At 28.3% G+C, this 27,694-nt stretch overlaps 1 protein-coding gene across 2 annotated transcripts; it reads right to left on the bottom strand.

Annotated features, from left to right (window-relative positions):
- Nucleotides 1-5,795: 5,795 nt before the first annotated feature.
- On the bottom strand, nucleotides 5,796-8,930 carry LOC124425903 (probable cytochrome P450 6a17). Of its 2 annotated transcripts, none has more exons than XM_046966941.1 (6): nucleotides 8,873-8,930; nucleotides 8,013-8,393; nucleotides 7,365-7,890; nucleotides 6,970-7,191; nucleotides 6,321-6,572; nucleotides 5,796-6,243 (listed from the first exon to the last, which is right to left on the bottom strand). In XM_046966941.1, exons 2-6 carry the CDS (start codon nucleotides 8,346-8,348, stop codon nucleotides 6,071-6,073), a joined length of 1,509 nt encoding a protein of 502 aa, XP_046822897.1. In that variant the 5' UTR covers nucleotides 8,349-8,393; nucleotides 8,873-8,930; the 3' UTR covers nucleotides 5,796-6,070. The 2 variants fall into 2 exon arrangements, with proteins under 2 accessions (XP_046822897.1, XP_046822896.1); XM_046966940.1 differs by lacking the exon at nucleotides 8,873-8,930 and adding an exon at nucleotides 8,617-8,866.
- Nucleotides 8,931-27,694: the final 18,764 nt, after the last annotated feature.

The raw sequence follows: 27,694 nt of genomic DNA, 5'->3' as shown, positions 1-27,694 counted from the left end.
TCGTTTCATTAGAAAATTATTGTCTATATTTAAAATTCAAATTAATTAGATTTGTCATTCATATTATATTACTTACATATTTTTATTATATTTTTAATTATTTTTAATTGAGATAATTAATATTTGATTTGATTAGCGATGTACTTGAACTACGGGGTCCAATTGCTGGTGGTCTCCTCGCCATTTTGGATACGGTTACAAATCTACACGGTATTTCGTCGCTCCTCATCGTTACAGGTAATTAGCATATTTTTTTCTAACTTACACCTTATTTAATATATCAATTGATAGTTGAAAGCACGATTTTTAAGAGGCCGTGTTCGTAAGTCATCACGTTGTCGCGTTCGAAAGATATTTGTGAAAATCAAAATTGGCCTTCTCGTAGATCACCCTAGAGAACAATTGCGTCGTAATTTTTTTTCTATTTTCTAACTTTATTTTCATAACATTTATACTTCTCTTGCTTTTAATCTACGTTCTTATCAATAACTTTGTGTTTATAATTGCGATCGATTGATACTTTGCATTATATTCAATTTTCATATATACTCATCATATATATATATATATGTATATATATGTACACATACATATATACACATCTATGGTCACTCCGTGCATACATCAGGCATACAAACACACAAACACATACTTTTAAACTGATCCTATTTAATATGATCGTATTCTTTTCAGATTTCCGAGAATTCAATGAGCGAGAATAATACGGCATCAAATACGATAGATTTATACACGACCTTTTCTTTGGACGCGAGTACGAGTAAGTTTGTCTTTTTTTAATAGTAGTAGTAGTGCGAGGCTTAATAAAGAGAGATAGATAATATTTGGCAAGGTGATACACAGTAGGTTGTATATTTCTAGGAAATTCTCCGACCGAGAATAAAACAAAAACATTAGGTCGTTCGACTCTCTCAAGGATAGAAAAGAGATCTTCATTTATATACAGTACTTCGACGAGTAAAGACCTATGAAATACGTCAATTTGATTTTGTTTTAATTATGTATTTCATTATCGAGCATTTTTATTCTAACTTTATCACGATTAATTTAATATTATAGAAAGTTTATTACTACGTAGGATGATATAGGAATTTACATATATATTTTTTAGTTTAGTAATCATTATGTCGTTATTTTATCTTAGAAAATGTATTAAATTTTTTATTAAAACAATTCCCCGTATGCAGCTTAACTTCTTATGGTGAGAAATGAGCAATTAATATTGCTTGAGTTTGTATTTTTAAATTTAAAGAAAATATTGTCGAGCATAATTTGGTACATTTCAAAAATACTTAGCTGTTGATCGTTTAATAATTGATCGTTTCATAATTAAATAAAAAATTAAAGTAATAAAATATTCATTATGATTAATACTTTCAGATAATATATTCTCTAATGTATTATCTTCAAAGATGATTTACAGGAAATATTTTATTCTTTTTTATTTTATAATCTCTTGTATATTTCAGCTTTGTTACTATTTATTTTTTTTTTTATATTTAAATAAGCCGCTTAAAAGAAATTAGATTTAATATAAATTCGTGAATTAGAGTCAGTTTTAGTATACATTCTTCATGATACTGTGACAGGATGTTCAACGCGCAAAAAGGAAAACAAAGGCTTTGGGTAAGTAAATTTCTTTTTTTAATGTTTCTTTAATAATTTTAAAGATTTTTTTTTCTTTCATTTTTTTTTTTATAACAATGATACTAATAATTTTACTTTTCCTCTTTTTCAGTTCGAATTAAAGAAGAATCATTCATCATCTTCTTGGGGCAGGATGCTCATCGTGCAATGAATCAACAAAGACTGCAGTAAGTAAATTACTTTTTCAAACATTTTCTTAATAATTGAAAAGATTTTTTCATTATAAAAATTATACTAATAACTTTGATTTTCTTACTTTTTTTTTTTTTTTTAGATCGTTATCGCAATCGTGGGCGTGGCAATTGATGGAGCCGTTGTATCGTTTAAATAAAATCAAAATCGCGAATTAGAAGCATCGTTCGTTCGCTGATTTAAATACATCCGCGTTACGCGACTTCGATTTTAGAAAAGTATATACTTAAACTGATTGCGAGCAATGCAATCGGTCGTAGATTTAGGATTTGTTCGTATAAAGTATTATTTTACTTTTTAAACAGTCACACAGACTGTTCGCGTATTAGAATCAGTGTATCATTGAAGATTATCGAGGAATATAATACTTTTCTTTCATAGAAGAATATTGGTAAGTAAATTCGTAGATATTATAGTTAATATTTTTTATTAAGATAAATTTAATACAAATATGTTTATTGTCTTTTAACAGATCACCATTATGATGATTGTGTTTTATTAGTCTACAACGACATTGATCTCATTTTCAACCTACTTCGATATCAAACCACATAATTTTCAATTTCCTATGGATTATCCTTCTTCAATGTTGACTTACATCGCGGACGAGTGTTTTGGAGCCATCGCAGAACTTCTTAAGTAGTGAGTGAATAAATTTTAAATCCCTCCAGTGCTCAATCATGCCGAGGATGAAAATTCCAAATCGGCACGAGTTACTGGTTGTAATGTTTTAAATAAATTATTGACGAGCATGACCGTAAGTAATTTCTCTTTTGGATTTACTCGCGAGTGGTACATTTTTAATTGTTTATGTATTTTCATTGTTCATATCTATTGTGCATGCTTATTTTTATTAGCACAAGATAGGGTCTTCTTGTTTCATCGGTTCGAGTTTTAATTAATGGTATAAGCACTTCTTTTTTTATTCACCTTTGATCGCGTTATTAGTGGTGAAATCGGACATTCATTTATCCGATTTCGACAAAGAAACATGTGATGCTTCGTATATGCATTGCTTCGTACTTAGATATTTAATTGCGATTTATTTCGATCTATCGATATTGATGTAATAAAAAAAATGAGCAAGAAGACAAGCGCGACGGATAGATTCTGAAAAACAAGTGGCGGATTATGATTTTATATTTTAATTAGAATAGCCGCTTGTTAATAGGAGTCATCCGAGGTATTTTGATTATTGATTGCATGAAAATTTAATTAAATATTCAATTAATTTTGTTGATAAAAAAAAAGTCTCAATAGAGTCATTGCTTTTGAAAGTATTAAGTCGAGTAGAGTCATTGATAATTGAAAAAAATAAAGAGACTCGTAGATTCATAAGTCCGTAGGCCCTAGAATAAGTTAATCAATTTTTAGATCAGGATTTTCAGCTTCTAACGAACTAATTCCCGTTTATCTCCCTCCCCAATTTTTTTCTGCGTTCTCATCCATTCGTGTGCCCAGGTGTTACTCGTATGGGTGAGAAACAATTAATATGGGTTTAGTCTTAAGTTCTCCCTTATTGGCGGCTATCATTGCATTAATGATTGTGCACTTTGTATCTTGCACCTGTGTGCGCGTGTTAGATGGTGCATTATACATCGTTCCGCGATAAATTTTAAACACAAATAGATATACCATTATAGTAATACATTATTATTTATATCGTTTTTCATAGTTGAGTTATCAGATATTATTATATGGTAATACTCGTATATTATTAGTATGTATATATACTAATATGTACTAGTATTTTTTGTTTTAGTCATTTACGCAATAATCATTAGCCTTGATAGTCGATTACAGCTATTGGTACGTATCCCTTATCAATTAAAAAAATTATACGCGTTTGAGCTAGGGTGTCGGAGGTGCCCCGGGGCATGCTCTCTAGTTTAGGCTTTTGCACCCTGGCGGTATGTGAGAGAATCGTGGAGTGTGTGTGTTGGAACGAATGTCTTTGTTATTTTTTAAATATAGATTATAGGCAGGCAGGTAGCATACCTCTTTCTGGTGTGATTGTGTATTTAATTTTAAGCAGGTAGAAACGGATAAGATGCATATTGTAATTTCCATTCAGTAATGGAAAATTTCATCTCCGGATATTAGGGAAAGTTTCAGCAAATTTTTGTATTTTTCAAAATGTCTGTTTTTATTTTTCTTATATATATATATATATATATATATATATAAATTTTGCTGATGTTTTCTCTATCGTAAGATATATCAGTATCAAACAATTTAAAAATCCTTGCATTTCTTTAGAAATTCTTTTCTTCCGTGAATTAGCAAGGATTTTTTAATATGTCGGATACTTAGTATTAAGTATATTAACACTTCGCATTCCCTTTCGTGATTTCACAAATATATTTTGTTATACAGGTGTATAGTAAAGTAAAAATAGTAAAGATACGAAGTAAGAATGGTTAGATAAAAGAGTAAGACCATAAGATGTATCATAGATATTCTTGTTTTGTTCGATATTTATTAATTCTTTATATGCGAAGTGTTAGTAAAAAGTAGGTTCATCGATTAGATTAAATATCTGCTTGGGCATTCGAGTAAATGTGTCTGTGTAAATGCGTACGATTGGTGAATAATTTTGATCCATTGATCGTCCACAGACTAGGATAGTTCGTGAAATATATAATAAGTTTTTATTTTTAATTTTTCTTTTTTTTTTCGTATATTGCACTTAGGGAATGCCATAAAGCAGTGGTTAGGGCACGAAGCAAAGAAGAGACTATATGTCGAAGAGGCCCCCACAAATAGTGGCTCAAGAGGGCAACTATCGACTACGAGTCATCTTTTTAGAAGATCATAATATATGTTTTTTCTGAAATAATGGCTCGTAGTCTTATCACATTTTACTATTTCTTTTTTTACCACGTTGTCATTTTGCTCGTCAGTAGTAATAGTTATAATTGGAGATGATGGATCATTTCATCTTCTTGGTACGTAAAGTTCATACCTGAATCGTCCAACAGATGCACAAGTTCTTAATTAGTTAGAGTCAAGAATACTTAGATTTGCATATTATTAGATTTTATTGTTCAATTAAAACGATCATTAATATTACAGTAATTTCTCTTTGTTTCTCTCTTTTTTTTTGTTTGTTTATATCTTTGCAATTTTTTAATTTTGATCGAATGTTATTTGGAATTTCAGTGTAAAGAACGCGATATAAAAATACGTGATTAAAAATATATTTTATATTTTTTTATAATAGTAATGTAAAATTAAAAATTTTTCAATTGTCGATTAAATATTATATTACATTTAATCTTATTGTAACGTGATATAGGGATTAATAAAAAATGGATAGGGAATTAAATTGAAAAGTGCATCTATACATATTGGCACAACAAATGGACGTGTTATGTATATTTCATGCTTTTATATATTGATTGTATGATTAATATATTTTCTTTTTGTTACAGGTGATCATCTTTGGATTGATTTACATCAGTTCTTTGTAATTTTTTTCCAAAATAGCTGCTGTTCAAAATACAGTCACATGATAAATATATATATATATATTATTATATATATATATATATATATATATATATATATATATATATATTTATGTGTGTGTATTATTATATTATGTGTGTACAAATTTACATAAATAAGTACATCATGAAAAAATTTTAATTAAATGTTTTGATATGTAAAATTTTAAAATATGTTTAATTTAATTAATAACATAAATATTATTATTTCAATGTTATTAATTCTTCTTTAGTATTAATTTTAATATAGCTTCATTTATTTTAATATAGCTTATTATTGCTATTACATTTTTTCGAATATTTTCTTTATTTTTTTTTATTATTAAAATATACAGAGAAGATGTGTAATATAAGTTTACAATTTGAAATCATGTTAATTGAATAAACTTATTTTTAATATAATATAAATTGTAGAAATAAATGGTACAGTTTGTTTTAATCATTTTTATTCAATAGATTTTCAGTTGTCGATTGCATCCAATGCGATTTTAGTGTCATCATTGCTTGTCCGAAATAATTTAATCGTTTTGCAACCGCAATGGGTTGTTTTAAAAATAAAATAAAATAAAATAAAATAAAATCGCGAATTAGTGTTGTTCGCCGATTAGGATTTCCATTTATTTAATTTAACTTACAGATTATAAAAAGTACATAACTAATAAACGATATAACTTTTCAATAAATTTTATTACAAGTAAATTTCATTATTTTTCATTAATTTTACTGACTTTTAAATATATTCCTTTTGTTGGATGTAACAAAAATGATGATTGTCTTATTCCATATGGAATTTCCGTTTTTTCGGACACGTCTACTTTATAATTTCGTAAAAATGATGCCAGTCCGACTTTCGATTGATAATCTGCAAATCTTTCGCCTAAATAATGATAAAAAGATTGTATTATGCGTATAACTAGATCGATTGGGTATTGACAATAATTGAACTTTTCTTACCCATACAGCTACGAGGTCCTCTACCAAAAGGTATATACGTTGTACTATTTGTTGTATTGTTTTCGTTAATAAATCGTGTTGGATCGAAAACTTCTGGATTCGGATAATTGTTTGGATCGTGATGGATTCCCAATATTGGTATAAAGATTGTTTGATTCTTAGGTATAGTAAGTTCAGTGCCATGGAATGTGTAAGAGGATGCTGTACATTTTCTAAATAGATTCCATACCGGTGGATGTTTCCTTAGTGTTTCTGAGAAAAAGAAAAAAAAAAAAAATAACAAAAAAAAAACATAAACGATGTTTATTAAAAGTTTTAAGAAAAAATAAACACAGAATAGATATAACCAAATAGATATTTCTTTAATGTCTCTTTGGTAAGAACTTTTATAATGTACATGAATAATGTTTGTTAATGATAAAAGTTCATTTTATTAGAGGATTCGCATGAAATCGATACGACATAAAATTCATATACCAATTATAAATATATAATCAATATATACGTTCATTGTTCAATTTATTTCAATTTTTTAGAAATTTCAAAAACTTTTTTTTCTTTTCATCATGAGCCATTAATTTAATTATTATTGATCATACATTAAACTTAATTCTTTATGAACAATGAATTAAATTTTGTCTATACGTACCTTGGAATACCGCATGCAAATATTTCATCCTTTTTATCGATTCGAATATTAATGTACCGTTATTTCTCTCATATTCTATTTTAATCTCTTTACGAAGTTTGTCTTGTATATCATGGTGTTGTGCTAATTCGTAAAGAATATTACTCATAGTCCAGGAAGAGGATTCGAAACCAGCACCGAAAAATAAATAAGCTTGAGCGGCGCAAAGCGAGTCCGTTAGTTCTAAAATATTAAATATATCATACAGTTATATAGAATATCCTAATATTTCTTAAAACTTTTGAATAAAATAAAGGGAAATTTTGGATAAATTAAACAAAAAAAAAAAAAAAAAAGAAAGAAAAAGAAAAATAAAACGAAAAAAGGAATAAAAAATATATATTTTTATATCCTACCAATTTCCTCGCCAAGCTTGGTCGGTTGTTCTTTTAATTCCATTAGTATATTTATGAAATCGTGCCTAATAAATTTATTCTTCCTTCTATAATCCATCGTTTCCTTTACTATATTCAGAAAGAAGTTAGTAAGTTTTGAATAATCGAAGAGAAAGCTAAGATGATTGTACAATTTTGGAAAACTTGTACGCAAAGCCTCTCTTATTTCCCTTTTCAGACTGGATTGGAATATTTCTTTACCCATTCTACGAAATTCACTTTTATCGTCGGCGATCGCATTCATTTCGATGCCGAATGCACAATTACCTATGACGTCGGTATTGAATTTACCCATTAATTCATAAACCTCTACGATATTATTGTCAGGCATATTGTTTATATATTGTTCCAAATGATGGGAGCATTCCATTATCAGTGGAAACATTTCCTTTAGTTTGCCAGATGTAAAAGCAGGTGAGAGTTTATTCCTTAACGGTCTCCATTTTGCTACTTCGAGATGGAAAAGATGTTGCGACAATGGTTCTATCTGAAGGAACGAGGAACAAAATTTTATAATTGATAATAAAAGTTAAAAAAAAAAAATTATTAAACTTACGAGAGATATTATTTACGTTACTTTATAATTATAAAATAAGAAAATTATGTTACCTTTTTGGTCACGGTCGTGTGTCGGTCAGAGAAACTGGTAAAGTCCTTGATCAAGACGTCTTTTATTAATGCCGAATCTTTTAGAATAAGTATTGGTGTATTTCTAATGAATATACCGATATACGGTTCATTCTTGTACGATAGACAAAGTTCTTCCAAATATGTAGCCAAAATTTTTTTTTGAAATATTACATCTTTAATATTGCCGAATATGGGAATGGGTTGAGGTCCTTTTACACCGCGAATCTTCCAATAATTGAATGTCTTCGTCAGATAGTAATAAAGAAGAAGAATAATCGTAGCGAGACCGCTTAATATTTCAAATATTCCCGCCATATTGAGATGTGTGATGATCGCTTAGATATTGTTGCACCTTATTTTCTGAAAAGTAATATTAAAAGGATTTATTATTATTTAAAATGGAAAAATTCAATGTTGACAGAATATGATATTTGTTACCAGATGTATTATAAGTGTTTCAATATTTTCTTGTTTAAGATATCGAAAAATTTTATTAAGAAACGTTGTGTCTTAATTTACTTTATAAAAAAAAAAAGAACGAATAGAAAAAAAAAAGAAAATAAAATAATAACTTTTAAATTACCATTAGTCGCAGGGCACTGATCAAATGGTTGTGGCTGGTTTCGTTATTATCGAACTATTAAATTTATCGTTAGTTTCTTTATAAAAAATACTTTTGTACGAGAACTTAAATTTTCTGCGATTTTTTACGAAAACTTAAATCTTCTGTGTCGGTCTATTGAGCTTTGAACTTTCTGACTTACAGAACGAGTCTGACGTTGACGATTTTTTTTTTTCTTAATGAAGTATTTTCGATAATTTGATAAGGCAATGCTTACTTAATGTTGATAAGGCATAACGCCTGCGCGTAGCATTCCGATTCATATTACTTTTACAGACGCAATTCGTGAATATATATGTGCTAACACATGTCCGGACTTTTCCTGTGCTGATTTTAAAGAATTTTGTTTGCTCACTTGGCGCGATGAATATAATTAAAGAATATTTTTTTATCTAACAATAAAATTTTACTTTATACATAACAATTAATATTACATATGTATTACCAACTGTAGCTACATACAAAGTGCATTTTTTTTTTTTTATAGCGATGATCTAATTGCAAATAATCAAAGGACACTCGCAAAATTTGTATCTTTTTCATACCAATATATTTGGTGATAATTTTTTATAATTTTCGGAAGCGTATAATGTATAATTGCTATTGAAGAAGGTACAGTATGATGTCGGCCTGTTTGCTTATAAATTCGACATAGTCCGTTCAATTTTTTTTTTTTTTTTTTGACGATAAGTCTTTTTCATATTTACTCTGCTGTTTTATTTTTTGTTCAAGGTGACACTTTTTAGGTATTAAGTTGTTACATGCGACGTGGCGAATTTTTAAGTAAAACTTTATACAACGATATAAACTTGTTTAAAAATGAATTTATTTAATAGAATTAAGTATTATTAGATAAAATACATTTTTGTCAATGTGATACAAGAGAATTTATAACATTTACATAGATATCCAACTTCCTGGTATTGATAAATTCATGTCGTTGACTGTTATTTCCTTAATTTCTTTTTTTTTCTTTTTCTTTTTTTTACACCTTGACTAAAATGTGGTTGATATGTTTAAACAAGTGTGAGTACGTACGTTCGAGATCTTATGAATATGAAAGGATCTTAAAACTTTGAATTCGGGTAATTTTTGAAATATTTGTACTACGTACAATTGAGTTAAACAAATGACGTATCTATTAAATAACTTAAGCACAAGTGGGTTACTTATCAAATCTTTTTTCGTAGAAGACTTTGATAAGGCAAATTCTAATAAGGTAAACAAAATAACTATAAATTCAAGCAAGAAGTATAGTATCTTTGTATTAATGATTTCCCAGCTATCTAACAATTTCTAATGATACGAACGATCTATATCTAATTATTATTTTATAATAATTTTATAGAACTAAATATAGGACGATTTCATAGAGCTAAATACTATCATAGTATATTAAATAAGCAACATAATATTTTAAAAGAGGAAAAACAATTTTATCATATGTACAAGTATAATATAGTTGATGCGTGAAATTAGACATACATATGTATATCCTATTAATATTAAAAAGAGAACAAAGATGTGACGACTGAAATTAGTTTAATTTGTGATTCACTTTATTACTTATGAAGAAAGATATCGAAACTAGAAATTCAAAAAATTATGAAATTGTGTGGATATGCAATAAATTTTTTTTCTAAGTAAAACGTAATTTTTTCATGCCCATTTTAATATCATATTGTTAATTACATGTCATATTTTTTTTTTTTTTATGATTCAATACTGTAGTTCAATTCAGTATTCTAGTATTCCTTTTGTTCTAATACATGATAAAAAGGAGAAAAATTATATTAATTAAATTAGGTACGACGATGAATATTAAATATTTACAGTATCAGTTTGTATGAATGATTTTTATATTTGATTAATGACAAAGCATTCTGTGACCTTTGATGAAGTCGGCACGTGGTTAAAATATTTGAATGCGTGAATAAATTTCTGTCATCATTTTAAATTACATTTACATTTTTGTGTAATAACGTTACATACGTGTGTAATAAAATACATTTATAATTCTAATAGAATGACGATAGAATGACATAGAAATGACATTTTGAGGATGACATTAAGAAAATTGGTTTCTATTTTTGACATTGATGGACAAATTAAAAAAATATAATATCTTTGACATTAAAAAATAAATCATTATAATAGTAAATTTTTTTATTTAAGAATGTAAAAAGTTAATTATTATAATCAAAATCTATTTTAGAATTATCATAATTTTCCTTGATTCGAATTATTTGGAATCGGATCCTTGTGCATATGCGTTGCCTTGTCGATCTGTATTTTTTTTTTTTTTTTTTAGGATTTACTGTCCTTTTTACAAGATTAGGAACTTTGTTAACCAAAAATAAATTATTTATATATTTAAATTGGGCCTGAATTGAACGGATAAAATGATATTATCTCGTATTATCTCAAAAAAGAAAATATCTAATATTCCTTATGAAAATCAGTATTATCTTTCAAGTATAACATTGCACAATTGTGATTGCATTTTATCTGTGTACATTGTACATTATTTATTATTCAATGATCATAGAAATTTTGATTACATAGTGATGTCGAGACTAATTATAAAGGAAAATTTATTTTAAATATAAAAGATTAAACATCAATCAAATTCTCTTGAATATTAAAACTTCAAAAAAAAAAAAGAAAAAAAAAAAAGAAAAATTCTAAAGATTTCATATCGTATTATTTATAATTATAACGTGTACTGTAAATACAGAAGATATTTGCAAATAAAAAAAAAAGCTGACACTCGACACTCGTAATACTGCGAATATATGTGAAATCGATATCGATTCGTGACATGTCAGTTTCTAAATTTTCTGTAACGTTCAACGTACCAGATAAAACTTAATTATTTTTATTTGAATAGGATAACATTTTCATAATTTTTTGTCTATTCTCGTTTTATCGCTTTATCGACAAATAAAGAAGCAAAAGAAGAAAAAAAACCAATATGATTCGGACAAACGAGGATGATTTGTATTTGGCTTGCATTAAGGAAAAGGTCCTTAACGTGAAACGTAATTGTGATTGCTGTGGTCGCGTCATTTGTGATAGTCACAATCACAGGTGCGAAGAGGTGAGCACTGATAAAACGAAAAAAAATTATTCGAAATGTTGCAATAGAAAATATTCCAAAGAATCGACCTGTCGATCGTCTTTGACGCGTTACGATTGTCCAAGAGGGAAACAATGTGTTCGATCGACTGTGAAAAATTGTAAAAAACCTACGATTGAATGCAGAAGAATAAAAAAATGTATAAGAGATCCTCATTTGGGTGTATCTGACTGGTCAAATGGAAAACGATGTGTTCGATCAATTGGAAAGAATTGTAAAAATCCAATGATTGAATCCACGATAATCAAAAAATGTATAAGAGATCATGTTGCTGAAGCTGACGTTTGTCAAAATGGTAAGGAAATTAAAGCGTGTAAAGATATTCGATATATTAAATGTAACGTTTCTTTACCTTCGTCAAATTCTACAAATGAGAATATTAATGTTGTCTGTAAAAATCTTTCTTCGAAAGAAATAAAAATGAATCACGAAGACACTTGTCCGAGAAAAAATTCACGTACGCAGTTCGATTATTTAGAGTTGGATGATCCTGACGTTTGCGTACGCATACCATCTATAATAAAACACATTGAACAATGTAAACAAAATTTTTTAGAAATAATCAAAGCCTCTTTGATCAATATTGGAAAAAGTAAAGACCCGGAGAAAATAATATCTTCGACTTTACGCGCCGCCCGTGCTAAAGAAGTCGAATATTTGTTGAAGGAAAAGAAATTGAAAAATTCAAATGTGTGTGAAGAATCTTCATCAAGTCATAATGAATTTAAATTCATAAAGAATTTCTGTAGAAACGATTTTCTTTCTGCGGCTTGGAAAGAGTTCGAGAAATGTCATAGATCATTCAAAACGAATGTTTGTGAATCATGTGATGTAGACAACGTTATACCTTGCAAAGAAGAGAATGATATGTTGAAACTGAAAGTTTGTGGACCATGTGGCATTGACAACGCTGTACCTTGCAAAAAAGAGAATGATATGTTGAAAACGAAAGTTTGTGGACCATGTGGCATTGACAACGCTGTACCTTGCAAAAAAGAGAATGATATGTTGAAACTGAAAGTTTGTGGACCATGTGGCATTAACAACGCTGTACCTTGCAAAAAAGAGAATGATATGTTGAAAACGAAAGTTTGTGGACCATGTGGCATTGACAACGCTGTACCTTGCAAAAAAGAGAATGATATGTTGAAAACGAAAGTTTGTGGACCATGTGGCATTGACAACGCTGTACCTTGCAAAAAAGAGAATGATATGTTGAAACTGAAAGTTTGTGGACCATGTGGCATTGACAACGCTGTACCTTGCAAAAAAGAGAATGATATGTTGAAAACGAAAGTTTGTGGACCATGTGGCATTGACAACGCTGTACCTTGCATAGAAAAGAATGATACATTCAACGAACTGAAGGTAGACATCAAACTAATGATCTAACAATTATTTTTCTTTTTATATTGTTATTGGAGAATTACATTAATCCAAAATTATAATGAACGAACTATTTTCTCTTTAAATATCCGTCCAATTAACGGATGTAGCAAAAGTCAGATAAATATAGATTTATCAAAATATAATATCATAATAATCTTGTAATGTATGTCATTAATAAAATTGAATTTATGCAATTTAATATTTTGATTAGAAGCGAGAAGGTTATAAAGACGAGGAGATCAGCGATTTCGTGAAATTAATAGATCTGAAATTGAGGGAAGAACTTACGAAGAATCTTCGAAAAAAATTATGCTGTGATGATTCGGTTGAATTGAAGAATTCTTATTATTGCGTGGCGACGCTTTGTCCGTGTATGACAAAGAATTATAGTTTGAAGGGACCTCTTATACTTGGACCATTTAATTTTGGTCCGCAGGAAGAACAGATCGATGCCTGTCAAAAGGAATCGGATAAATCAAAAAGCATTTGTAGTTCTTTAGATACTCTGGAAACTTTTCATTATTCTCATTGCATAATTGACAGCGATTGCGATGATTCTATGAATTCCTCCAGTGTTTCTTCTGAGAGCTTGATTTGTCCAGCATTAGATAAAGTAAGTTTTTCTTTTTCTTTTCTTTTTTCTTTTATCATTTTTTGCGATTGTAACTTAATTTTAAGCATTTTACAAAGGATCATATTGATTTAAGTGTAATGGAATTGAGCCAACGACATGCAACGATTTTTTGCCGAAGTGTAAACGTCGAGAACCCATTGTTCTTGATCACAGTTGCAGTTATGTGTCCTGTCCGGACAGAAGAGCGGAAGAACATTTGGAAAAGTCATATACGAAGAAATCGGAGGAAGTTGCAAAATGGGGCAAGTGTTACGGCGTTCTCAATTTGAGGTCATTCAAAAAAAAAAAAAAAAAAAAAGAAAAAGAAAAAAAATAAAGATATCCAAAGAAATGGGTCTTAATGAGGAACGAATTGAAAAAGAATCGAAAACAATTATTTGCAGGCGGGAGAACGGTGACGAAGAGGAATATTCGTTAACTCATGCGTATGGTTTGGATGAACCATTACCATCGAAATTACAGCATGCAATCTGCAAACGAGAAGAGGATGTGTGTAAGAATATTTGCAGTAGACCATCGCACGTTTGTCGAGCTGGTTTTGATGGTGTTTGCATCACCGGCGATGATTTTGATAATTTGGAGAGATTTGAAAACATTGATAATTGTGGATTTGCCAAACTTTGTCGAAAGCTTTTTAAATGGTTCATTATTTTAATTTATGTTCATTCCAACTATCATTCCACTATTAATTACATTATACTTTCAACTTTTACGATTTATTTCCTCCAGGGCCCATTGCATATCAAAAAATTGGAACGAAATAAGAAGTCATCCCTATATCGTCGTCCATTTGCCATCTTTGAGTTTTTCCGACGAATTTAGATGTAGAGCAAGAAAGACCTTCGATTTATTGCAAAATATTCAAGTTACCAACGTCTTACACATCCTATTCACGCATAAAACTACAAAATGAAGAACACACGATTTTCTACAGATAGGTCGCGTAGGATGGTTAGATGATTCAATGGTTCAGGTACTTTACGTTTTTCCAACGCCACAAAGCGAGGAATTGTTGACGATCTTGAAGGATTTAATAGCCAGTGTACGTCCTGATATCGATATATCAAAAAGATTGTGGATGCTACGACCGGAACCAAAATGGTATATTTTTTTTTTAATTTAAGCCGAACTAAATTATGTACGTATAAATTATTGACTCTTTCTCTTTCTCTTTTTCTTATACTAAAGAATAAGAAAGAGAAAGATATATCATGATAAGACGTGATAACGATAATATGTGAATCTCATCGAGGATCTTTTGTTTGTAGCCTTTTGAAAAATTGTGTTAGCGGTAGCGCAAATTTATTTTTTTCATCGGACGTCTATCGAAGAGTCAGATATTTGACAGCCGGCAGACATGCTTTCATTTTACCCGGAGTGATAGATCAAAAAAATATCTTCATTGCTTGCGAATTACAGATACCGATGATGGGTAAATAATTGTTCAATCATTACTATACGAAATTGTCATTTTGATTTGTTTCGTTAATTCGCAAAATAATCGCATTGTATTACCATACAGGGTAAGACAGAAAAACGGGCAATTATAATAATCGATTTTCTCGCATTTGTCGTTAAAGTATAGATATTTAAAAAAAAAAAATGACAATTGAATAAGATGATTTTTCTTTTCTTTACTTTAAGATAAACTATTTATAATTTCTTAAATAATGCGTTACCCATTTCTCTGGATGTATCCTGTAAAAGCTTAATAATCCATTGGTATACTTTATTTAATTTGCATCTAATCTCTAATCTTTTATTCGTTGAAAAATAATTTCAACAGGTTTGCCATTGCAGTTTCAAAAACGTTTATTGAAAAAATCCTACGTAATGCAGCTATTGGATATTAATAAAGTCCAACATCCTCCGTTCCTACACGTTCATAGTTTCGGTCAGGTAATCTATATTTATCATTATCTCTTTTAATGACATTTAACAAGATTACTTGTAATGTTATCTCTAATAATGTTGCACGTAATGCAAGTTCGGTAATAATGAAAGTGGCCAATTTAAAAACTTTGTGTTATATCGATCTTCATTATGATAATATAGAGGTATTTAAATTAAAAAAAAAATATATATATATATATATATATATATATATATATATATATTGGATAGTACAACCAGAGACGTGATCAAACTATATAAAAAAAAAAAAAATAAATTAATCGAAAATGTATCATTACATTATTTCATAGAAAGTCTCATTTCCAAATAAATCGTATCGTTGAACATTTAACAAATAATGAATACATTTACGCATTATTTCATTTATACTTATCTAATAAATATGTGAATGCATTTCATTGTACGAATTTATTACATTAGATAATAAGGGATAAACAATGAAATAAAATTAAAAAATTCTTAATAATTCTTCTTAATAAATAATTCTTTTTATTAACGTAAAATTGGTTAGAAATAATAACAATTTATTGTTGTTATTGACTCGTCTATAACATATTCGATCAATTTTCAACATTAGGTTTATTCAGTTTATTCATGAGAAATAATATCAGTCAAGATTTTTGACATTTTTCTTTCTGATCGTTGATTCATTATTTTTTTGGTTATATCACCAGATCAAAAACTTCGTCGTTTTCATAATCATTGATTCATTTGATCGTATAATACATAAAATATTATGTAGTTGTGCAGAGGTATGGCTGTAATGGTCATCAAATATCCAATGTATAAGACATGGTTCGTAAAGATAGACAATGGTTTTAATGGACATCAAACTGCGATTGTTCGTTTCAAAAAAGGTATACTTGGAAGCGCGATCAGGAACATAGTAAGTTTCATTATTGTTATATTAAAAATTTCTATTTAAAGAAATTTTTATCATTAAGAATATTATTCGAGGACGGTATTTAAATGAATAATATGTTATTTGTTGAAATTAAGGAACGAACGTGCACTATAAACGAGGATTATTTATGTAAATTGTTGGCTGAAACTTTGCCTGTTCAAATGGAAATTCAGAAATTGATTTATAAAAATCAACAAGAATTTTTCCATGATTTAGAACTGTTTGGTAAATTTTATCATATATAAGCGTTTAACATATACATATATATACGACGATTATATGATTTAAATTTTCATTGAATTTGATTAGGTGGTATAATACAAGCTTGTCCAAACAATTATTACGATGTTTTAAGTATCGGGGTGTTCATCGAACACGATTTGGCTAAGTCTATTATTATCACCGCAGCAGAAGTTATTCATTTTGGTACAGATATTAGAAACGACATGGCATATTTCTTACCCCAAAATAAAATTCTTCAGAACGAGCTCGATCAGCTGGTAGAAAAAGTTGGGATGATATTGCTAAACGAACACGTTGTGGGATATTTTGGCATAGATGTTGTAACTTTTTATGATCAATTTGATGTAGGAATATACATATATCTATATCCTTTAATCCTTTACATATATTAACACGTTAATCGTTGCGTCAATTTTACATAAATTAATATAATTGTCTTATTACTTTTATTATTTTAAAAAGTTTCATACTATAAAGTAAATATCTTTTCTTGTGATCAAAAGTTACATTCTTTTGACTTTTTCATTATAAATGAATCCAACAAGATTCGAATATGGATCTTTGATAATATTGATGACATTTAATGTGTTAGCAATTAATGATGCTCATCGTATCACTTTTGAAAATAGGTCCAACAATCTTGGGTGGTGGACATAGATCCCTATTATACTGATTTAATAGCATTTAGTGACTGGGTAAAATTTTGTATTGGTCCACGGAAGGATGATAATAAGAGGTAAGTTTTTTATAATATCAAAAATAGATGGATTTAAATTTTTTGATGAAAATCAACTTGCAGCTATTTTCAACAAAATATTATCACAAATGAATCGAAAGTTAAAAACATAAACGAATTGTTAAATAAAACTAATAGACATGCTATCTGTTGTGCTAAACTCTTTGGCACTGGCCTCTCGAAATATTGTGGAAGTACTTTAATAAATCTTTGCAAGCAAAATCAAATATATTATGACAATAAGGTACTATCTATATATTTAATTATTTATATATAAGTTTATTAGTAATTAATAAGGATCACTGAAATGTTAAAGAAATATATGTTTATTATTTTTAATAAATATCTATTAATTAATTTTGTAGGAAAAAATAGGATGTATGATATATCCAACAGATAGTCATAATCGTGCGATCAGTATTGTTTCAATAAATTCAACCAGATTGATGACAATGAAAAAATTTATCGAGGCCTTGAAAGTAATAAATCAATTAGCATTGAGTATCAATGTTAGAGAAACATTCGCGGATACGATAGATTTTTGTCGTAATTTAAAATTAATGGAACATAATCAATAATGAAATACAACCAATGTCGTACGTAATGATATTTTATTCTGCGGTGTATAAGATAATTACAACGTATTTTTCTTTGTAGATTTATCGTACGAACAATAAAATATTCCGATCAATAATAAAACGAATCTTTCAGTGATATTTATAACAAAGATATTTTATTTTTTTTTTTTTAACTTTGTGAACTTTCAAATGCACGTTGTGAATTTTCATGATCGCAATTTTTGCATCGATTTTGATGATCGAAGGATCATTCGAAAAATACAAGTTTCCTCCAAATGAGATTAATTTTGAAAAATTTTATTTCTTTTTTTTTTTGCAAAAATCATCTTTGTTAATAAGTAATTTGCATGATTCATTTTCTCGCAAGTAAAAGCATCTTTTGAAAATGTAAAAGAAGATAATCTCGTTACCGATTAATAATATTTCATTAATTAGTCGCGTTTGATTAAATTTTATCTTATATATGATTTTCATACGTATGTATGTATATGTAACTACACACGCAAACACACACACACATATATATATATATATATATATATATATATATATATATATATTCCTCTTACGGACACATACATATATCAATATATTCTGCACACATATACATACATAAGTAAATAATCAATTTTATACTCGGCTAATATCGATATATTTTTACTTTTCCAAAAGGTCTACAAATTAAAAAAATAATTACGCAATATGCTAGAAATAATATTAACGTAAACGCTAAGCACGTAAATGAAAGTATATGTTTTATAAGTATCTGTATACAGCAACGAGATCATTAATAGAAAGAGAGACAGATAGATAATATTAGGATATAGATTTCTCCCCCACCAATTGCCATAATATTCTTGGAAATGAGTTTCCAGTCTTCGGCATGACAAAAAAACAAAAAAACAGTCTTGTCCATTAACATTCTATTACAGGAATATTTATAAATATCTGTATATATATATATATATATATATATATATATATATATATATGTATGTGTGTGTGCGTGTGTACTATTAAAAGTACTTAGAAAATATATGTACGTGTAAACAATCAAAGATCGTGTAAACAAGAGATCGTCCTTCGTACGATACTCGACGTTCTTCTTAATACTCATTACGCAGTTCTCTTCCTTCTAAGCACCTTTCAAGACGTGTTCAGATCTGCTACGATTTCGTTAACTCCAATTCATTTATATACGTCTCATTTATATTACATATAATATTTTATAACCTAAATTTAATCATTTGTGCTTTCTTAATCCTATTTTATATCATATTAATTTTATATCTTTTAATTTATATATTTAATATACAGACACACATTTATATATCATATATATATGTCATCTTGTATACACATTTATATACACCACACACAATACACACTCTCTATCTCTCTCTCCCTCTCTCTATCTCTCTCTTTTAATCTTATTCTTATTTTATAATAATAAATTTTTCAATTTTGCCTGATTATCATTCATTGGATTCAAATTTTAATCTATCGACTCGGACACATTCAATAGCAATTATCATGTAAGTGTGGTATTCATATAAAATTATATATGCAAGTAAGTTTATCGTTAAGAAATTTAAATTAAATATCAATTAATATAAGAAATTATAATTTTAATATAGAAGAAATAATAAGGATGTTTTATTATGAAAGAATGTTTAATATAATATGTAATCTTTATTTAATGTGATAGGAATAGAGTTTCATAAAAAATTATTAAAGAGCTCTATTCCATCGGGTAGGATAGGTCGATATCAAATGGATTTATAAATTTTTATCTATTCTTGATTGATTAGAAAAGAATTTGTAATTCTTTATATGCGATTGATATTATTTCTTTTTTCTTCCAAATTATTAATAATTATTATTAAATTTATAACAAAGATTCTATATGATTGATTATAAAGTAATTGATATTAATAATAGAGTCATAGCCCGTGGGTCTCCATATGCAGCAACCTCCAAGTGGTGAGACCTGGGTCGATATTACTTGCGATATATGATAAGTCGAAATAACGTAAGTACTGTCGAGCTAATGGCTGCATTTAAATACAATCAAAATTTAATATGTTCTATGATAATTATTTTATCATTTGAAATATTTGTTTTTACGTCTTTTTTCACATTATATACATATATGCAATATAATATTTTTTTATTATATATATATATATTTATTTTTTTGCTATAATGATATATGTATAATATAATAGGTGTGTATGTGTGTGTGTGTGGATGTGTGTAAATAATTTTTATTAGAATAAAAGATTATATCAAAGGATTCAAGAGATTAAGAACTCGTAATCAATTCTCAAATTTGAGTCACATCTCATCTTCAATTTTGATATCCCAATAAAAGTATGGCAAGATAAACGAAGGACGAAGAATTACAATGAGACTTAAATACATTTATTTATTTATTTGTTTATTTGTTTGTTTTTTTCTTCTATATAATATTATTATTATTATCCGTTTATTATTATAACGAATTGTTTTAGGCAGATTCAAGAATCAAAAAGAAAAAAAATAAAGTAATGCGTCAATTTAGTATAAGAAAAGAGTGTCAATTTCGTAACAGCTGTTTTCAAATATTTGCCGATAATATATTGTTTAATTTGTCATTATTAGCTCAGCTCTCTTCAATCTACTGGCGCCAGCAATACGAAGTTCACAGTTATTATATAAGCATACATACCGACACGACGAATCGAGAATAGGGATATGATTTTATGATTTTTTTAATGCACTTTTATTTCATTATTTTTAATTCATTATTTTTAGTTCATTATTTGTTCGCACCTGTCATTAAAATAATACACGTTTAAATTAATTTTATATCTGTGTAAAAGTATTTCACGGCCTAATTAAAAATCTTGCTATGAACTATATTAAATTACATCGACAAGAGGTAATAATGATTCCTTTCTTCAAAAATTTGCCTTTCAGATAGACGACTTACGAGCCACAAGTGTACTAATGATCGAGACTTCAACAATTGATTTATTATAATTAAATACGTTCGCGTAACATAATCGTATTATTTTTTTTAATTATAATATTTAAGAAATGTGAAAAGCAACGCGATATTATCTTTCTCCGTTTGATAGTAATTTTTAAATAAGAAAAAAGAAAAAAAAAATTATGTTAATTTGATATATTACCAAGGGAAGATGTTTGAGTAACTAAGTGTATATCATTTTTTTTTTTTTATCATAGATCGAGGCAAATTGTCGAATATACGGAATATTTTATGATATCTGATTTGAGAAAAATTTCTTTTATAATGTAAGAATTTGTTCCAGTTTTGTTATCCTTATCTCTTTATCATCACAGCTTTCTTGATCATATTAATTAAGGTGCATGCGGAATATTGAAAATTTCAACTTCAGCGAGATTTGCAAATTATAAATTAAATTGATCCATTGAAAGGAATTTTCTTTTGCTTTTAGCTAACTTCGAACAATTTCATTTTTATTTAAAATTTATCGAGATATCGAATTAATTATGAATTTATCTGTTGCAATAATATACGTTTAAATTCGTTTACTCCTACGTACATATATTACGTATGACGACACGATATCGAGGAAAAATTAATTAATTTTATCTCGATTAGAAACGTTCGAGTAGTGATAGATACAATTAAAATGCGTTTAGGATTGTTTAATAGAAGAAAGCTGAAGGATTTTTTTTTTCGATAATGCAATTCAAAAGAAGTTTCTCTTTTCATTTATTTTAAATGTATATTTGAATATCGTTAGAGTATGAAGAAATAGATTTCTGATATATCTTACCTGTGTATATCAAGTAGAATAGTAGTTATGAAGATTTTTCCTCTACATTTATTATGCACCACTAGGTAATATTAAAAAGATAAAAATCATAGTAAGTTAAAATAATGATGAGTTTAAAACCGACGAAGACAAAATGAAAGATACGAGATGTCGCATAAATAAAGAAAGAAAGAAAAAAAAAAAAAGAAATTGGAGGGATACGTCGTGTAGAAAATATAAAAAGACGAGAGGAACGCATTCGTTCCTTTTATTAAACGATAATTTTCGGATAAAACGATCTCGAAGGTTGGACACCCCTCTATAAACATCAATCTTCGTCTCTGTCATTTAATATTTCCGTAATTACAATGATGGTAATTAAAATTCTTATGTTAATTTTAGAATACTGTTAACGGGATTTTTCGAGGAATTCACGTTCTCTCATGGTGCGCGTATCTCTTAATTAAATACTTTTGACAAATTGTACGGCGCAAGTTTTTTTGTTCTCCTTTCTCTTCATTTCTTTTTTTTTTTTTTTTTTTTTTGTTTTTCCTCCCCCCTATATATTTTTCCGTATTTCCTGTTACGATTAAAGTGATCGTTAAATTTGTATTATTTCTTTTTCTCTCTCTGTGTATTTTTTATTTTATTCAATATCGTTTTTAAACCGTGAAAAACGTGAAGATACGAGTAAGTTAACGGTTCGGCTCCTTTTTTCCTTTTTTCTTTCTTCCTTCCTTTTACCTTATCTCACCTTTACCTTTTTTATTTTCTCCTTTTTTTTTTGTTTTTTGTTCTTTTTTCTTGTCATTTTTTTTTCCATTTTTTCTGTTTTTTTTTTTTTCTTTTTTTTTTCTTTTTTTTTGTACAACTTCGATCATATCCTCGTTGAAGTTTATGCGAAAACGATTAAATCGGCCAGTCGAATGTATAAGTACGTAGCACATATACATTTGTAATTATACTTAATTGACAATCTAATCGATTTTAATTTTATATCGCTTATATCATGCAAAACCATTGAGAGGACTGACTTATGCGCCGTCGCATTAAATTCTTAGATTATCATTCGTCTCGATTTCGTTTTGATTGTTTTTAATTGTTTTACGCAATTGAAATTTCACGATCCCTTCATTTTCTTGTCTTCTTCTTCTTCTTTTTCTTCATCTTCCTTTTTTCGTTTTCTTTTTGTCTTTTTTTTTTTTTTTTTTTTTTTTTTCTATTTCCTTTTGAATTCGTATTCTCGTTGTACGCGTCCGAATCGAAAGTATTCACGCGATGTAGATTCCTCGAGCCGACAGTTTCCTCGCTTTTTACGTAAAAGGGTTTTTACAGCGTTCCTTAGGATTACGTGGACAACGTTTAATAATCTACTTTTACATAATTACAGGGCGAATAAAGATAAGGGAGATGTATAACGAGATCTCAAAGAATTTTGATGTTCTTTCTCTTTATTTATTTATTTCTTTTTTTTTTTCTTTTTTGTTCATTCTTTTTTCTTCCTTCATTTCTGCGTGCGTATGCGAGCGCGTGCTCTCTTTACTTTTTATTTTCTCCTAAGCATTTTGTTTTTTTCTTCATTGAAACTACTAATGGTGGCAGAGATTCGACGTAGCTCGTTAATTAAAATATGCCAAACGATAATCGCGCAATGCTTTCTTCTAGTTTCGTCCCTTATTTCAATTCGTCCTGTTAATTTCGGCGGTAGTATCGGGGAAAAAATGAGGATCAGACAAGGAAACGGATTGCGTTATGCAAATTTTTGTTTCGTTTTCTTTTCTTTTCATTTTTCTTTTTCTCTTTTTTTTTTTTCTTTTTCTTTTCCTTCGTTCGTTCTTCAATGGTGACGATTCTTCATTTTTCTTTCTTTTCGCTCATTCTTTCACTCTCTCTTCCGCTCTCTCTCTCTCTCTCTCTCTCTCTCTCTCTCTCTCTCTTTCCATCCCCTTCCCTCCCTCCCTCTCTCAATCTCTCGATCATAATAGATCTTTTTACCGATCAAGCAAAACCGATCTTCAAAGAAATAAGATCGTTGTTAGATCTTTTCCCAATAAAAATCTACATTAAACTTTGAGGAAACGAAACTTTGAGGATTTGTGAAATTTTTTTTTTTTTTTCGTGTAAATAATATCGACTTTTTTTTTAATCACCACGTCTTTTGATATTTTTGTTCGCTCTTTTATTAATCGTGTTTACGATACTACTTTTCTTCATTTTTTTTTTGTTTTTTTTTTTTTTTTTTTTCTTTCAATATTCATCAATTCTTCTTGCGACTCCGATAATTATAAGTTAATATTGAAATTTATTATTTTTTTTATTTTCCCTTTTCGTTCGTCTTTCTACGAAGTTATATTTAGTGTAATATTATTAAATGAATATCGATTTGATTTGATTCAAACCGATTCGTTTTTTATATTTGTTTCGTTTCCTCTTCGTTTATTGTTTTTTTCCGTTCCTCTTCGATCTTTCTAGCCGCGATATTAATGTACGAATAGTTTTCTTATTTACAACACAAACGACACGTTCGAAGTCCGTGTAACTTTGAACAATTCTTTCGTTAATCGTTCGCCTACTTCCGGTTTACATTGGTCAGGGGGATTACATTGAGTGCTTACTTTTATTATTTCGATTAAAAACGATACAATTAGTTCCGTCTGTGTTTCCCTTAAATAATATAATTCAATACGATTTACGTCGAAAGAGACACTTTTTTATTTTTTTTATTTTTTATTTCTTTTTTTTTTTTTTTTTTTTTTTTTTTTTTAATTTCTTTTATTACTTTTTTTTTCTTGTTTTTTTCTTTTCTTTTTTTTTTTTAATTTTAGTTTATCGTCATTTTTTTCCTTTAATTCTCTCTCTTTTTCATCGTTTTTCTATTATTCTAATATCGCACGAAAAAAAGATTGTAGGGATGCATTTTATTGTATCATTATCGTAGAAATGATAAATTTTATAAAGAAAAAGGAATCAGGGAAGAAAGATGAAATCGTCGGTATGAACCAATCGGATCAGTCCTTTTTTTTATCACACATTACGAAGTATTTTTTTTTTGTTTTGTTTTTGTTTTCTTTTTTTTTTTTTGCAAGGAAAAACGAACGAATTCGATCGCGAATTCTAAATCGGTCTACTTAAGTACTTACTTACATATGTATATCGCCTCGTGTATTTCATAGATGGCAAAGAAAAATCTATTTGTTGAAATCAACGTACGAACTTTTACGACGCTAAAATAACTTTTTCTTCTTTTTTTTCCTTTTCTTTTTTTTTTGTTTGCCTTCTTTGTCATACTCTTCTCCAATGGATATTTCCTTTAATCCCTTTTTTTTCTAATTTTTTTTTTCGTTCCTTTCTTTTCTTTCAACTCTCATAAGAATCTCTCTAACTTTTGCTGTAATAATGCACGTGTGACGTAAAAAACAAAGAAAAAAAAGTTTTTCGAGTCACAAGAACAAACCAGTTTTTTCTGCGATAGATCGTTGGTTAATACTTTAAAATTAATCATTTTGTCGTTTTTTTCTTTTTTTTTTTTCTTTTCTTTTTCTTTTTTCTTTTTTTTTTCCTTCTTCTTTCATATAATTGAAAATATTTCGTAGACCGCAATAGATTGTACGGATTTTTAATTCTTTTTGTGCATAGATACGTATGTGTAGTGTACGTACCTACTTACGTATAAAATCCTTTAAATCCTTCGCGGGATATATGTACAGGAATTTTTTTTTCTTTTTTTATGTATTTATTTATTCATTTATTTATTTTTTTTTTCTTTTTTTTTTCTTTTCTTTTTTTTTTTTTTCTTTCTTCTTTAGACGGTCTCTCAATATGCCCTTTAAAAGATCCTTATTTAACACATGCTCGGTGGCAGAGAAAAAACACGGTCATTAGTGTTATAAGATTAATCCTACGCGTACGGACGTCATATCACCTATGTACGTATATACATACATACATATGTATGTATGTATCTATATTCTGAATGACGTCAATTCGTCATCAGCCAATTAACAGCGCACACCGTGGACGCTAAGATTAGTCGGAACGTTGTTGTTATAATTAACAGTTCGTAAAGATTATATTCTTAACTATATACGTACAATCAAAATTAATTCGAGGAAATGGACCGAAAAGGATCAATGTTTTTTTTTCTTTCTTTCCTTCTTTCTTTCTTTCATTCTTTCTTTTTTTTCTTCTTTTTCTTCTTTTCCGCGGGGATCTACCTAAATCGATCCTCTGATCGAAGTTCTTTTTCCTTTTTTCCCTTTCTTTTTCCTTTTTTTTTTTCATTTCTTTTTCTTTTTTCTTTTCTTTCCATTTTTTTTTTTTTCTTTTATCTCGAAATTCGTACGATCGTTGATGAGAACACCTTCCATCCTTCTTCCAATAATAATTTCCTTTACTTACGCCTGTACTTTTACACGTTTTATTAATTGAAATGCAGGAGAGATATTATATTATGCGATATTCTTTTTATATGTACTACGAAAAAAAAAAAAAAAAAAAATAAAAAAAAAAAAATAAAAAAATAAAAAGTAGAAAAAGAAAAGAAAAGCGTGTTTCTTTCATAGAGTTCTCCGTCGACGTTAAAATTTCAAATCGATTCTCTCAAGATCGAGGGAAAATTTCTCTTTTTCGAAGTTCTAACGAGTCCTTTCTATTAATTTATGTATATTGCGATAATATTATGTATACAGGAATACGGCGAACTTTCTTTCCTTTTCTTTTTTCCTTCCCTCTCTCTTTCTCTTTCTATTTCTCTTTCCCTCTCTCTCTCTCTCTCTCTCTCTCTCTCTCTCTCTCTCTAACTTTTTTTCTTTCTCTTTTTCTTTTTCTCTCCCTCTGCCTCTTTTCCCCATTTTTCTTCCTTGTTTTCTTCTTATTCTTATTCTTTTCATATCTTATCTTTACTATTCTATTTAGCCCTTTTCCCCATTTCTTAGTTCTGCTTTACATCGACGATTTTTTATTTTTTCTTTATTTATTTTTTCTTTTTTTTTTTTTTTCTTTTGCTTTATTTTTAACCTCAGATAGTATCGTACCGTTTACAATAATAACTGTTTTAATATAATATTTTTTTTTTGTTTTGTTTTTATTTATAATATATCGTACGTGCTGTTCGTATTGTACTATATACATTGTATATGACTTTTTTTTTCTTTTCTTTTCTTTTCTTGTTGAAGGATTTAACGTACGAATGCGATTAAAATGTCTGTTTTTGTTATAATACTGATTTCTCCGTCCTATCGATGAAAGTGATTTTTTTTTTATTTTTTACTCTTTTTTTTTCTCCCTCTTCCTCCCTCCCTCCTTCTCTCTCTCTCTCTCTCTCTCTCTCTCTCTCTCTCTCTCTCTCTGTCTTACTCTTTTATCCTTTTCACTCATTTACAATTAAATAATTATCGAGATATTGATAAAAGGATGCGTACGAATGTAATTCGTGTCGAATATGAGTCGTAACGCGTTATTAACCGTAGTCTCTCATTCTCCCTTGCGAATTATGTATATACAGACGCGTTACGAGTCATTTGATTTTTTTTTCCTCCTCCCCCTTTTCAATTTCTCCTTCTTTTTTTTGCTTTTACGTGTGCGCATGCGTGTACGTGTGTTTCTTATATCCTCTTTTTCTTTTTTTTTTTTGTTCTTTCTTTTCTCTATTTCAATTTTCTATCCTGTTTCTTCTTTGTTGTCGAGTAAAATCGTAAAATTTACGCGAAAGAAAT

The sequence above is a fragment of the Vespa crabro genome, chromosome 8, assembly GCF_910589235.1.
Source record: "Vespa crabro chromosome 8, iyVesCrab1.2, whole genome shotgun sequence".
In the NCBI taxonomy this organism is placed as follows: Eukaryota; Metazoa; Arthropoda; class Insecta; order Hymenoptera; family Vespidae; genus Vespa; species Vespa crabro.
The sequence above is the reverse complement of the archived record's forward strand: the minus strand, read 5'-3'. Positions and strand labels throughout refer to the sequence as shown.